The sequence below is a fragment of the Littorina saxatilis genome, linkage group LG5 (genome assembly GCF_037325665.1).
Source record: "Littorina saxatilis isolate snail1 linkage group LG5, US_GU_Lsax_2.0, whole genome shotgun sequence".
NCBI lineage: Eukaryota > Metazoa > Mollusca > Gastropoda > Littorinimorpha > Littorinidae > Littorina > Littorina saxatilis.
The window spans coordinates 17,179,333-17,193,361 of record NC_090249.1 but is presented as its reverse complement, the minus strand read 5'-3'; the positions used below and the strand labels follow the sequence as shown (position 1 = coordinate 17,193,361).

Sequence of the window (14,029 nt, the reverse complement as noted above, 5' to 3'; positions counted from 1 at the left end):
CAATTCTGTCACCCAGATTCCATCTTCAAGGGCACTAAAACCCTAAAATTCTATTTGCATAGTGGCTAATTAACCTTAAGGAAGTGACATCACATACTGAAAGAAAAGCGACTGTTTGTGATTCACTCAGCGGGACCATGAACCTCGCTCACACTGGGCTAAATCGGAATAATGACCTATTTAGAGGGGAAAAAAAGCTCTGTAATCTAAATTAATCTAATGATAACCATCCCTCCCTTGCGTTTGCCTTGTTTTACCTCCGTTGTTTTTTTTTTAACCATCTAAAGTCGAGAATACCCCCGGAAACATGCCCCAGGGTGTTAACAAGAAGAGCAAACGCTCGATCGAGTCACTTTCGCAGTTCTGAATATTATATGAGGCATCAGATGGACAGGAAGAAATTGCTATTCACAACACAATGAGTCACGTTCACATAAAATTTGAGCCCGGTCACTTTTATAGTTTCCGAGAAAAGCCCAACGTTAAGTTGTGTGTTGCCGAACAGAAAAGGCTAGTTATCTCCCTTGTTTTTCTGATAACGTTCGTAAAAGGCTACAGATGTAAATACTTTGATGTAAAGAATAATCCTACAAAGTTTCAATCACATCCGATGAACTTTGTCAAAGATATAAAATGTCTAATTTTTCCTTTGACGCTGACCTGTGACCTTGAAAAAGGTCAAAGGTCAACGAAACCATCGTTAAAGTGTAGAGGTCATTGGAGGTCACGACTAAACAAAATATGAGCCCGATCGCTTTGATAGTTTCCGAGAAAAGTCCAACGTTAAGGTGGTGTCTATGGACGGCCGGCCAGACAGACTAACACTGACCGATTACATAGAGTCACTTTTTCTCAAGTGACTCAAAAACACGTTATCATCATGTGTAATCTCTTCCAACCACATGCAAGGCTCAACATTTGATAGCACTATCCACGCATAACGATGATGAGTGACTCACCTGATCTGGTAGTAGTACCGGTAGATGTTCTCTCGCTCATGCCTGACGTTACGGAACACATGCTTGCAGTTGGACACATATGCCTTCTCCACACCATCCCACTGAGTGGACAGCACTTCTGCTAGAGGCTGCAAGGGAGGAAAAATACAGTGGGACCCTGCACTTATAAGACCTTTAAAAACTCTGAGAATATCAGGTCTCAGAAAGGAGGGAGTCTTTACATGGAGGTTAAATTTGTTATATGAAATCTTATATCGCGCGCGTATACCTCCAGACTCGGACTCAAGGCGCAGGGATCTATTTATGCCGTGTGAGATGGAATTTTTTTACACAATACATCACGCATTCACATCGACCAGCAGATCGCAGCCATTTCGGCGCATATCCTACTTTTCACGGCCTATTATTCCAAGTCACACGGGTATTTTGGTGGACATTTTTTTTATCTATGCCTAACCAATTTTGCCAGGAAAGACCCTTTTGTCAATCGTGGGATCTTTAACGTGCCCACCCCAATGTAGTGTACACAAAGGGAGCTCGGTTTTTCGTCTCATCCGAAAGACAAGCACTTGAACCCACCACCTAGGTTAGGAAAGGGGGGAGAAAATTGCTAATGCCCTGACCCAGGGTCGAACTCGCAACCTCTCGCTTCCGAGCGCAAGTGCGTTACCACTCGGCCACCCAGTACACAGGTTATGAACAGGACATCTGGAAGAGCAAGGTCTTAAAAAGGAGGGAGTCTTAAACTGGAGGGTTTTGAAGAGTGTCTGAGGTTAACAATAACATTACGTAAATTTGTCTTCCACCTAATGTGATATGTTGATTTCACAATTTATACAGCGGGGGGAAAGGGGGAACAGACAGACACTCAGACAGACACGCGCACATGCACACACGCAAGTATGCGCACACACACACACACACACACACACACACAAGCACACATGCACACACGCAAGCAGCCACACACACAAACACACACACACACACACACACACACACACACACACACACACACACACATGCACGCACGCAATGCACGCTCACACATCCACACACACACACAAACAAACACACACATACACATGCATATGCACACATGCGCTTAAAGACATCCGACACCAATTAAACAACCATTAAAAATCGTTAATTTTTTTCCTGATGTATGTTTAAAGTCTGACAAAACAAATGTGTTAAAATCAGAGAAATCCTGAATATGTTGACTTTTCACGGTTTTTTGGTAAATCAGGGTAGGCTGGTATCTAACCGATTAATTAAATCACAACTACTTTTTTTTGTGTGTGGCGTAAATACCGACTTGGTGCACATACAAATCATGGTTTTTGTTATGAATAAGTGTTACCATTCTTTGTGAAATGGCTAATATTCGTTAATGTACATGACGTTTTACGTGCTAAAATTAGACCAGCTGCTCACTTCAACTGAATATATTTGCTAATAGAACCATTACATTTTCCAAAAAAGTTGACATAAAATAAACCTGGGTCTACACAATAAGATATCAAAAAAGAATAAAAATCGATCGTTAAATGTGTGCACAAGTTTACAAAACCCCTAACCCCATTTTGAATTTTGGTATAAAGAAAGGTAAACATTATGACACTCGTTGTAAATGAAAAATATGGTTAAATCTAATGATTTTTTTCCTGTTATATGTTCAGTGCGGGTTACATCAAATTAATATTGTAAGGCCTCTGTCCGTGTTTCCGTCCGTCAGTCTGTTCGTCTGTCCGTCCGTCTATCCGTTACACTTTGGACCGCTAATAACTCCTGTGTTTATGGGCCCGTTGTCTTCAAATTTGGAATGACATATACCATTGTTATGGCATATCTGTGGTTACCATTTCTAGCCAATCGCTTCGCGAATACCAAGGTTTCACACGGTTTAGCGCTCACACGTCATTTCCTTTGCCTATACCTCCAGCGTTTCTTGACCGATTCACCACCAATTTCGTGTGAACGTGGATATGCTGATGCTTAAACTGGTGCAGCACTTCAAAAACATCGCTTCTTAGTAAATGGAGATGGGCGGGGATGTAGCTCAGTCGGTAGCGCGCTGGATTTGTATCCAGTTGGCCGCTGTCAGCGTGAGTTCGTCCCCACGTTCGGCGAGAGATTTATTTTTCAGAGTCAACTTTGTGTGCAGACTCTCCTCGGTGTCCAAACACCCCCGTGTGTACACGCAAGCACAAGACCAAGTGCGCACGAAAAAGATCCTGTAATCGATGTCAGAGTTCGGTGGGTTATAGAAACACGAAAATACCCAGCATGCTTCCTCCGAAAACGGCGTATGGCTGCCTAAATGGCGGGGTAAAAAATGGTCATACACGTAAAATTCCACTCGTGCAAAAAACACGAGTGTACGTGGGAGTTTCAGCCCACGAACGCAGAAGAAGAAGAAGAAGTAGATGGAGTTCCAACTGAAATAAAGCATGGGTGACCGCTTTATCTCTGAGCGCAGCGAGAGATTTTTAGACCCAAGCACAGTGTTCCATAACAGCGTACGGATGCAGCCCTAGAAATTAGAGTGCTTACCTCTCACGCTAGCGTAAGGCGTTCGACTTATCAGGGCGACATTATTATTATCATTATCATTATATTTATTGAGACAGTGCGCTAAGAGATTTATTGAGCAAACCGAGAAAATACATTATTGAACGAAGCGCGTAGCGATGAGTTCAATAATCATGTGTGAGATTTGCTCAAAAAGGAAACCATCATAACTTTCTATTTCGAGATCGGACTGTTGTTGTGTTGTCTGTGTGACCTCTTCAGCTCCGCGTTTATCGGTTATGTCATCTTCATCATGAATTACCAGTTTAATGTTTGGTTTTCAGTGACCAGGATCTTTTTTCTTCCTTCGCTTATTTGCTTGGGAACAATAGGAAAACTTTTTTCTTAGGTAAGACTTCTTACCTGTGTTCGGGTGACTTGCTATACAATGTTCAATGACAGGCTAAAAGGAACGAAAATCCACGTCAGCATATAAAACAAGTCGCGTAAGGCGAAATAACAACATTTAGTCAAGCTGTCGAACTCACAGAATGAAACTGAACGCACTGCTTTTTTCACCAAGACCACATGTTCATAGTTTCGTCAGTCCACCGCTCGTGGCAAAGGCAGTGAAATCGACAAGCCATGCAGAATAGTGTGGTAGTGGTCGCGCTGAGCAGGATAACACGCTTTTATGTATGTCTATTCTTTTTAGCTTACTGAGTTTGTTTTTAATCCAAACAATTCATATCTATATGTTTTTGGAATCAGGGACCAACACGGAATAAGATGAAATTGTTTTTAAATCGATTTCGGAAAATTAATTTTAATTATAATTTTCATATTTTTAATTTTCAGAGCTAGTTTGTAATCCAAATATAACATTATAAGATGTTTGATGGGTTGTTGACAGACCAGCTTTTTTGTCGGTCCGAGGGGGAGCATATCGTCTTTTGTTTCATATTCATTGACCATAGCCGAAGGCCGCGGTCAATAATAATGAAACAAAAGTCGATATGCCCCCTGAGGACCGACAAAAAAGCTGGTCTGACAACAAACCACCAAACATCGTTTTTGTCATAATTTTGGTAGTGAGAAAATAAGTGCCAAATCATCACAGGGAGCCATGCTTTGAAACACAAGTTCCGTTTTGATAATACATGTTTTGGTGTCCAAGCACGTTGTTGCAATGAAAGCTGGCGTGTGAAAGCAACTTTCTGTGTTTTGAGTTCATAACATGTTGGGATAAGTACAGTGGAGTCCAGTTATAACAAACCTGGGTATAACGAAATCCCCCTTTTAACGAACTGCCATTGATTTCCCGGCAGACAGCCTTCTATTTCTTACTTGTTACTTTCCGGCTACAACGAACCTTTTGAACTCATTTGCATAACGAACCCCTCTTATAACAAACACGTTTTCATCGCCCCAGAGCCGTTTTGTCTCTAAAAGTCACAAGGCTACAACGAACTGATGTCAATAATTGTCTCCAAAGACAAAAATACACAAAAATACACAAACACAAGTGCACATCGCGTGATGAGCGAACTCGGAACAAACAGCGGGAGGTGCACGGAACCGCCACCGCCGCTGTGTTTTCACTATTCCAATCAGCTGCTAAGCTATGACTGTGCTCTAAAAAGTCACAAGGCTAATGTATCTCCCTTGAGATTCGTTGTACCCGGACTCCACTGTATGTCAGGTTTGAGGATGCACAGTTCTGTAGGTTTCTCTCAGTATTCCACCCCCTCGGTTTTCATTTGTAAATATTAAGCTTAGTGATTAAATGTGGAAGCTACGTTGGGTCAAAGGTCACAGAAGATTTGCATCGTGCAGCAAGGCACGTTGGGTCAAAGGTCACAGAAGATTTGTGTTGTGCAGCGAAGGAAAGAATCGCGATCTTGTTTCTGACTCATTGCCTCTTTGTTTTTCATTAGACCTGTCATTCTGCTTGCTCGGCTTTGTTAGATGTTTGTATATCTTGTTGCTATGTTCTTTGTTTTTATTATTATTTCTTATTTGCGCTTCGTTTAGCGATACAACGTCTTGTGCACGGGTCAAAATTTATGTGTCAGGGGTCAATTGGTTTGACTTGAACTTGACGTTCGTGTTTCTCCGAATGTCTGCGTATCGAAACACAGATACACGCACTCCATGACTTTGTAAGAACACAAAACATATTGCTAGGTTTCATTTGTTTGTGATGAATGTATGACCTTTAATGAAGTAGTTTTGTTTTTTGTTTATTTGTGGCAGTTTGCCAGTTCGTTTTTGGAACTTTGCAAAGCAGTGTCGTCTGTCTAGGTCTAGGGAAACACCAATGAAAAGTCTAGCCAAAGAATCATCGAGCATTTTTATTGGTGTGAAACATCCATCCAACGGGTCACAAGACACCATTTCAAGTCACAGTAGTTTATTTAGGATGCACTCAGGATAACACCTCAGTAACCAAAAACCTCAAGGCAATTTAGGCAACGCCAGCCTCGTCAGCTATGGCCTCAGCCACATGACAGCAATTGACAACCGTACAGCTTCATCACTAAACCATGCTCCTCTCTTGGAGTCAAAGGGAAAAATGGCCGAAAATGGAGGGGAAAAGTTGCAGAATTGCAGGATAAGCACTGTCTTGTCCTGTAGCCTGGGCGGGGATATAGCTCAGTTGGTAGCGCGCTGGATTTGTATTCAGTTGGCCGCTGTCAGCGCGAGTTCGATCCCAGGTTCGGCGGAAATTTATTTCACAGAGTCAACTTTGTGTGCAGACTCTCTTCGGTGTCCGAACCACCCCCCGTGTATACTACATTGGGTGTGCACGTTAAAGATCCCACGATTGACAAAAGGGTCTTTCCTGGCAAAATTGCTTAGGCACAGTTAATAATTGTCTACCATACCCGTGTGACTTGGAATAAGGCCGTGAAAGGTAAATATGCGCCGACATGGCTGCAATCTACTGGCCGTATAAAATTTCATCTCACACGGCATCACTGCAGAGCGCCTAGAACTGTACCCACGGAATATGCGCGATATAAGCCTCATTGATTGATTGATAGCCAGGTCGGACACTAGTTCTTTGCACTCAACTACTTTCAGTGCCTCAAAATACTATAAATATTCATTAATAACATAGGAGAAGATTCCAAAATATTAACTTTAAATATTTTAATACAAAAAGTACATTATTGCTTATAAATTGTTTGTATCCCTACACAAGACAGACATTTTCAGGGGCAGGGGAAGACAAGCACACTGGTCACACCAGAGTTATCCTCAACACAGAAGTCTAGACTAAGGAGTAGTGCAGGGGAGATAATCAAAATTTTGATTTAAGGGACTCTCTTTACAAAGTGACTGCACCACTGGAATAAATAAAAATACATCTCAAAATTTAAACAGTATCATGTACACATGTAAATGTGAACCTCTTACATTGGGTTTGCTTTTGATTATCCATGTATAACCTGCTTCCTGCAACTATGGTAACCGGGGATTTATTGCAAAGGGAACATTTTATTTCCCAGGTATTTGTGAATGAAAACTCGTGAAAATGATGACAAATGTATATGTTTTTGGAATCAGAAAATGACGAAGAATAAGATGTAATTATTTTTTGATCGTTTAATAAAAAAATAATTTTAATTACAAGTTTCCGATTTTTAATGACCAAACTCATTCATTAGTTTTTAAGCCACCAAGCTGAAATGCAATACCAAAGTCCAGCCTTTGTCGAAGATTGCTTTGCCAAAATGTCAATCAATTTGATTGAAAAATGAAGGAGTGACAGTGCTGCCTCAACTTTTACAAAAAGCCGGATATGACGTCATCAAAGATATTTATCGAAAAAATGAAAAAAACGTCCAGGGACATCATTCCCAGGAACTCTCATGTCAAATTTCATAAAGATCGGTCCAGTAGTTTAGTCTGAATTGCTCTACACACACACACGCACAGACAGACACACACACACATACACCACGACCCTCATTTAGTCAAAACTTGACTAAATGTAAAAACGACAAAGAATATTTTGAAAATGATCATTCCTGAACTCGTTATTGAACATAGTTGGATGACGACCAGATCGTGTACTGGTGAAAAACGAGAGAGAGAGAGAGAGAGAGAGAGAGAACATACTCTGCAATTCTCGTCAAAATCGATGCAGTCGTTTCGGAGCATATCGTAATCATATCCACCACACAAACGTACACACATAAACAGCAACTAGCTTTATACATCAGATTAGCTGTACCCGGTTTTTTTCCGAAAAACTTTACAGCAATTTGCTTAAACAGTCAGTTCTTAATTATTTCTTTTTGTGTCATAAAAGATACGCTCATCACATGTATTTATTACACACACACACACACACACACACACACACACACACACACACACACACACACACACACACACACACACACACACACACACACATACACATGTGCGCGCGCACGCACACGCACAATCACACACATATACACATACTCACACACAAACATACATATACACATTCAGACACCCACACACACCATCACACACATACACACAAACAAACACACACACACACACACACAAACACACACACACACACACACACATACACAGAAACGAACACGCACTCACAACCACGCACAAAGAATGAAAGATTATTGGCAAGCATAGTAACCGAGACTTGTAATAAGTGGAACGTCTTGGACCAGAAACATGGACTTTCTTTTACGTGTTCCGTGACGTTATTGTAGGTTTGACGTCATAATGACACAGGAGCGAAAGAAAAAGACGAAGGACACGAGGGCAAGCAAACTCATTTATTTTAGGGATCATGAAAACAGGGGGAGGTAAGGCCCGGAAGATAAGAGTTACGGAACTTGTTCGCAATCGTCACTACGCTGTGCATTGATCTGTGTCGGATCCTTTTAAATTCAGAGGGTTATCTCGTCCAATCTGAGGTCCGAAATGAAAGCAACGATACACAAGCTGAGACTGTTCCGACTTAGCAGGTAAAAAAAAACAACAGTCACAGGTGCAGAGATAGACAGACAGAAACAAAAGAATGCAGTCGAATTATCAACACAGAATCAAGAGACACACACACACAAGAACACTCAACCATAAGAAAGAGAGACAGAAGCGATACAAAAACATACATAGACATGCAGAAATTATTCCTCACCGGCTCAACATTCAGGTCGACAAAGTCCCACTCCTCGTCACCCGGCTGAGGCGGTGGGGGTCCTGTCGGCTCTTCTGGTTCCAGATCCGGCTCTGGCTCTGGGGTCTTGCCCTTCTTGCTTGACCCCTTGTGACCCTTCTGAGACTTTGGTGATGACCCTTCAAGGGAGAAAAAAGTTCACAGTTTGAGACTGTAAGAATGGTGCAGAAAATCCCAAACTAGGTAATAGAAGTGCATTCTCATATGGGAAGAGGGCAAGTTTTTCAGTACTGTCATTTACACAGTTGGGCTTATAGACGATTTTCGAAAATAACTCCATCGGGTTTGTATAGGTTGTGAAAGAGTGACCTTTTCTTGCAAAACCTCTGCCAAACATTGGAGGGGCCAATCACTAGCAAGGGGTGTGTGGTCGGGGGCATGTGTTTCCGACACTCCCGTGGCCAATGGTTGGCCCCTCCAATGTTTGGCAGAGGTTTTGCAAGAAAAGGTCACTTTTCCGCAACACATACCAACCCGACGGAGTTATTTTTGAAATTTGCCTATTGGTAAGGGTATTGTCCAGAGTCTCCCATCACCAACAAGGAGAGTCAAGCTGAAGGACACAATAGGCAATGTGAAATGACTGGAGCTTGTTTTGTGGCTTATGCAGCTATCCAAACTAGCTTACAGTCTTCAAACAAGGTAAAGATATGAGTACAAATAACATGTGATCGACAAGAAGAAGAAGAATAAGTACACATAAGAAATTCAGAATTGGTTATCATGAAAGCACACAAAATTGTATTGAAAAAGTGGGATCACCAAAGTGTTTTCAACGACAGGTAAGAATTTATCTTAATCATATGATACAAAAAGCAGTTGTCAAATCAATAAAGAGTTTTCAATTTATCTCTAAAACATTTCTTGCGCATTTTTGTTTTTCAGTAAATCAAATTGTTATAAAGTTTTAAACAAAGATGTCAGGATAAAAATAAAACAAAACAGGTCATGCTTTAACATGAAGTATCAAACATAAATTCTGTAAACAGTTAAATGCAGAACCTCTTGACATTATGAACTGCATGTCGCACATGCCACAGAAAACAACCAAACTTGTAACGTTGTATGCATAACAAGGAAACAACAAATGTGAAGACCCGTCAAAAGACTGGCCAGGAACATCATGCATTCTATCCTGTCGCAATTACCATCACCATCCTTCTTTCCCTTTTTCCCTTTCTTTCCAGCTTTTTCAGGTTTTTCAGGTTCGTCGATTGTAACTGTTTATGAGAAAAAGCAGGAGAGACAAGCAGTGTACCTGTTGCTCTGAAGAATAACAAACTGTTCTCATACTTCTTGGTTCGTGGGCTGAAACTCCCACAGTTTTTACGTGTATGGCCGTCTTTACCTGGCCAGTTAGGCGGCCAAACGCTGCTTTCAGGGGATGCATGCTTGTGTTTTTCGTGTTTCTATAACCCACTGAACTCTGACCAGGATTACAGGATCTTTTCCATGCGCACTCGGTCTTGTGCTTGGGTGTACACACAAGGGGTATAAGGCTCTTCCAGGTCTGCACATCAGTTGACCTGGGAGATTGGAAAAATCACCCCCCTAATCCCACCAGGCGCGACCGCGATTCGAACCCAGACGGGCGCCTCATCCACTAGGCCATTGCGCCCGTCGGTTCTCATACACAATCAGCCCATAACACTCCAGTAGGCTGTAGCTAAAGCAGCATATCATACACAATCAGCCCATAACACTCCAGTAGGCTGTAGCTAAAGCAGCATATCATACACAATCAGCCCATAACACTCCAGTAGGCTGTAGCTAAAGCAGCATATCATAATTATAACTTTACAATTAAAGATGTATGCAAACGTAATGTGGTTAAAAGAGAGAGAACATTATTATTATCATCATTTAATTTCAGAAGAGACTCTTTGCTTAATTACTTAAAGAATAGCCAAACCCAACTGAGAGTCCACAGATTGACATTTTTTGCACTAAAATTGGAACATCATCAACTGAAGTATAGTCCAGAACAAATACTGTGTGTTTTCTTTTGTTGTTAATTTGTTGTTGTTGTTATTGTTGTTGTTGTTGTTTCTGTTGTTTGCTCTTTCAAACAGCATTTCACAGCTGTCTTTACAGAGTTACCCACCTCGGCTGCTCCTCTTTCCCTCAGACTTTTTGCCGCTGCCTTCTCTTTTGGGTGAACCGCTCTTGTCGCGTTTGCCATCCTTCTTGCCTTCTTTGGAGGAAGAGCGACTCTTGCCCGAGGCTAATGAAAGAAAACCAATAATCATTAAAGAAGAATTAGAATTCTCACTGATGGACATCAAGGCACATTTGCGCAAGCTGTTAGTTGGAGACAGTGGAACCCCATTTTTAAGACCCGCCCAATAGAATGTAAAATCGTGTATTGTCCATCGTATTTTAGAGAATATTTCTCATTGAGAATGATTTACTTAGTCTTAAAAGCACAAAAACATAAAAATCGCCAAGAATCGAGTTTAGCCAAAATTCCACCACGACGACGAAATATTGTCTTCCAACCAACAACCTTCAATGTATTAGATAAAGCAGCCAGGCAATGTAACCTGAAAAATGTGTTTTTTTCAAGCTGTTAACATGTGCAAGAAATAACCATGTTACCCCTGGGACTTCCTTTGGAACCAGGCCTTGAAGTCTTGTCCTCCGGTCCGCCTGGCGCTGTCACCTCTTTGGATGTCTCTGGTTCTGTCTCCGGTGGTGCTCCTGGGGCCTGCAAACCAACACAGTCAATCGTTATACACTTTCACAGGCTTTGGTGTGTGTGTGGATGTGTGGGGTGTGTGAGTTTGTGTGTGTGTGTGTGTGTGTGTGAGTTTGTGTGTGTGTGTGTGTGTGTGTGTGTGTGTGTGTGTGTGTGTGTGTGTGTGTGTGTGTGTGTGTGTGTGTGTGTGTGTATGTGTCAGTCAGTAAGTCAGTCAGTCTTTTTTCTAATGCAATTTGTTGAACATGCAAAAACATTGCTGCAGTTTATCTAAAATCTTAATGGAATTGTGCCAAGATACTTTCTTTTTTACTCTGCCTTTGGAATGATTCATGAAAAAGCTTCCAAAGATGGTGTCATCATAATATATAAATGTACGCTCACAGTTTCGGGAACCTCCTCTGGTTTCTGTGTCTCCTCCGTTGACTCAAGGGGTACAGAGCTCTCCACATCCTTGCCTTGGATCTGTCAATAAGAAAACCACTTATACTTGCACCAACACTGCAAAGGAGCTCTTAAAACAACTACAGAACTCCTTCGAAGGTGGAGTATGGCTGCCTATCATGGTTTGGGTGATTAAAACGGTCATACACATAATATTACCATTTAGACGAGAGAGTCATCTTCACCAACAAAGCCAAGGAGCTTATGTAACAACTACAGAACTCCTACGAAGGTGGAGTACAGCTGCCTATATGATGAGGTGATTGACAATATGGTCATACACTCGATCTTCCCATTTGGATTGCAGAGTCATCTTCTTTGTACCAAGAAGCCATACAAGTGCTAAACGTGGGTACGCTCAACAACATCTACACTTGTCATCATTTTCAAGAGTTTTCATTCACAAACACCTGGTAAATAAATCTCATGTTCCCCATGCAATAACTCGAGGTGGTGAATGGGTTTGAGCTTTCATGTGAAACGTGGATTGTCAAAGTAAAAGCCAATCAGGCTGATTGTTTGATGTGTGGAACCATCGTGGCTTTGGATTTGTGTTTCCGAGGACAACGATTGTAAGCATTCACTCTCAAAGACCCAATCAATGTTGATAATTACCGCGGCAACTCATGGTCAATTTGCAACTTATCTCTGTAATCGCAAAATCCACAACGAAAAGTCATAAACACTTAAAAGAAAAGAAATATGCTCAACACTTACTGAATTCACAGGTATGATCGCAGCTCTGTACATTTTCAGACTGGAAGAAAAGCGTCAACAAGCTACGTTTGACGTCACATACAAGTTTGACGTGTTATCTCCAGACCTGTTTACCCTAAACCCAAGGCAAGAGTACTTTCCCAAAAAGTTGAGTGTATTTTTCAAAAAGTAGGTGTACTTTGCAAGCAAAGCCATATGGGCTAGGGAAAATGTACGCGTGGGTGCAAACGTGTTTGTGTAATAATAGCATGTCTTGTGAACACCTTCAGAATTTAACTCCTGCCAATACAACAGCGATAAAACAATTTTATTTACCTGTCAGTTTATAGCATTATAACCAGTGTCTTCCAAACAGATTGATAATGAAAAGATGAAGTTCGTGAAATAACATCTGCGGTTGACAGTGGCAAGTTCATTTTTACAATCATCTCAGAAAACATTGCTTCAGCACGAACTACAGCCTTTTCTTCTGGCAGGATTTGCTTTGCGGGAATGAACTTCATAATTCCTTGGCAGCTTTCAGCGGATTTCTTTGCAGCAACCTTGTCCAGGTGAGATTTGGAACTGCAGTGTCGTTCGATGTCATATTTCCCAGCATGGGCAACGGAGAAAAATTAATCTGATTTACAATACTTGCAGTGTGCATGACTTTTTCCCATAGTAGACTCCACAATTCCTGGCTCTTTCTTATATTTCTCCAAGAAAATCTGCTGCTTCTGCTGTTTAGATTTGGTACAGTCATCTGAAACTGGCAAATTTTTCCGCTTCATTTTGCCACGATTGTCCAGACGATCGCACGTGCCAACAACTGGCAAGGTTTCCACAGCAGAAGACTCGCTGTCATGGTTAGCTCCCTTCGACCGAAACCGGTATCAGTTGTACCATCCCGTAATCAGCACACCAACACCGGAAAACGTATTCTAGACTTTTTCTTAGGCGTATTTTGTGCGTGTGTCGCGTATTTGCGTACCGATAATAATTTGGCGTACAAAATACGCCCAAATCGTACTGGTAAACAGGTCTGTATCTCGTGCTACTGTGACGATGCTTTGTGGCCTGGAGTTGGATTCTAAAAATTCGTCTCCCTGTGGGTTATTGTGCATTTTGTTGCACAACCAAAATGATGACAAAAACGATGTTTGGTAGCTTGTTGTCAGACCTATTTTGTTGTTGGTCCTTGGGGAGCATATCGCCTTTTGTCTAATATTTATCAACCGCGGCCTTCAGCCTTGGTCGATAAAGATGAAACAAAAGACGATATGGTCCCTTTGGACCAACAATAAAGCTGGTCTGTCAACAAGCCACCAAACATCTTATAATATATAGATGTGTGGATAAGACATGTATTCAAAGGCACAAACATATCAAAAATGTCTTGAAACAAACCCAAAACTATTGCTCACGGCCTTTAATCAAAAGTTATACTATACCCCTTAGCTTAACAGAAGTGTGCTCATTCTTCCTGCAATGTGAACATGTTTTTTCATCCAA

The 14,029-nt window shown here is 41.4% G+C and overlaps 1 protein-coding gene across 5 annotated transcripts in view; it reads right to left on the bottom strand.

Moving 5' to 3' along the window:
- The window catches only part of LOC138966436 (sperm flagellar protein 2-like), a 99,881-nt gene that overhangs the window by 26,065 nt on the left and 59,787 nt on the right, over positions 1-14,029 (bottom strand). For 3 of the 5 annotated variants that reach the window (XM_070338674.1, XM_070338676.1, XM_070338675.1), the window contains 6 exons: positions 11,762-11,842; positions 11,278-11,386; positions 10,784-10,903; positions 9,828-9,899; positions 8,641-8,798; positions 960-1,087 (listed from right to left, as the gene is read on the bottom strand). In XM_070338674.1, coding sequence (XP_070194775.1) covers positions 960-1,087; positions 8,641-8,798; positions 9,828-9,899; positions 10,784-10,903; positions 11,278-11,386; positions 11,762-11,842 — 668 coding nt within the window. The remainder of the gene's footprint in view (positions 1-959; positions 1,088-8,640; positions 8,799-9,827; positions 9,900-10,783; positions 10,904-11,277; positions 11,387-11,761; positions 11,843-14,029) is intronic. The other 2 variants (XM_070338677.1, XM_070338678.1) reach the window with 1 other exon arrangement.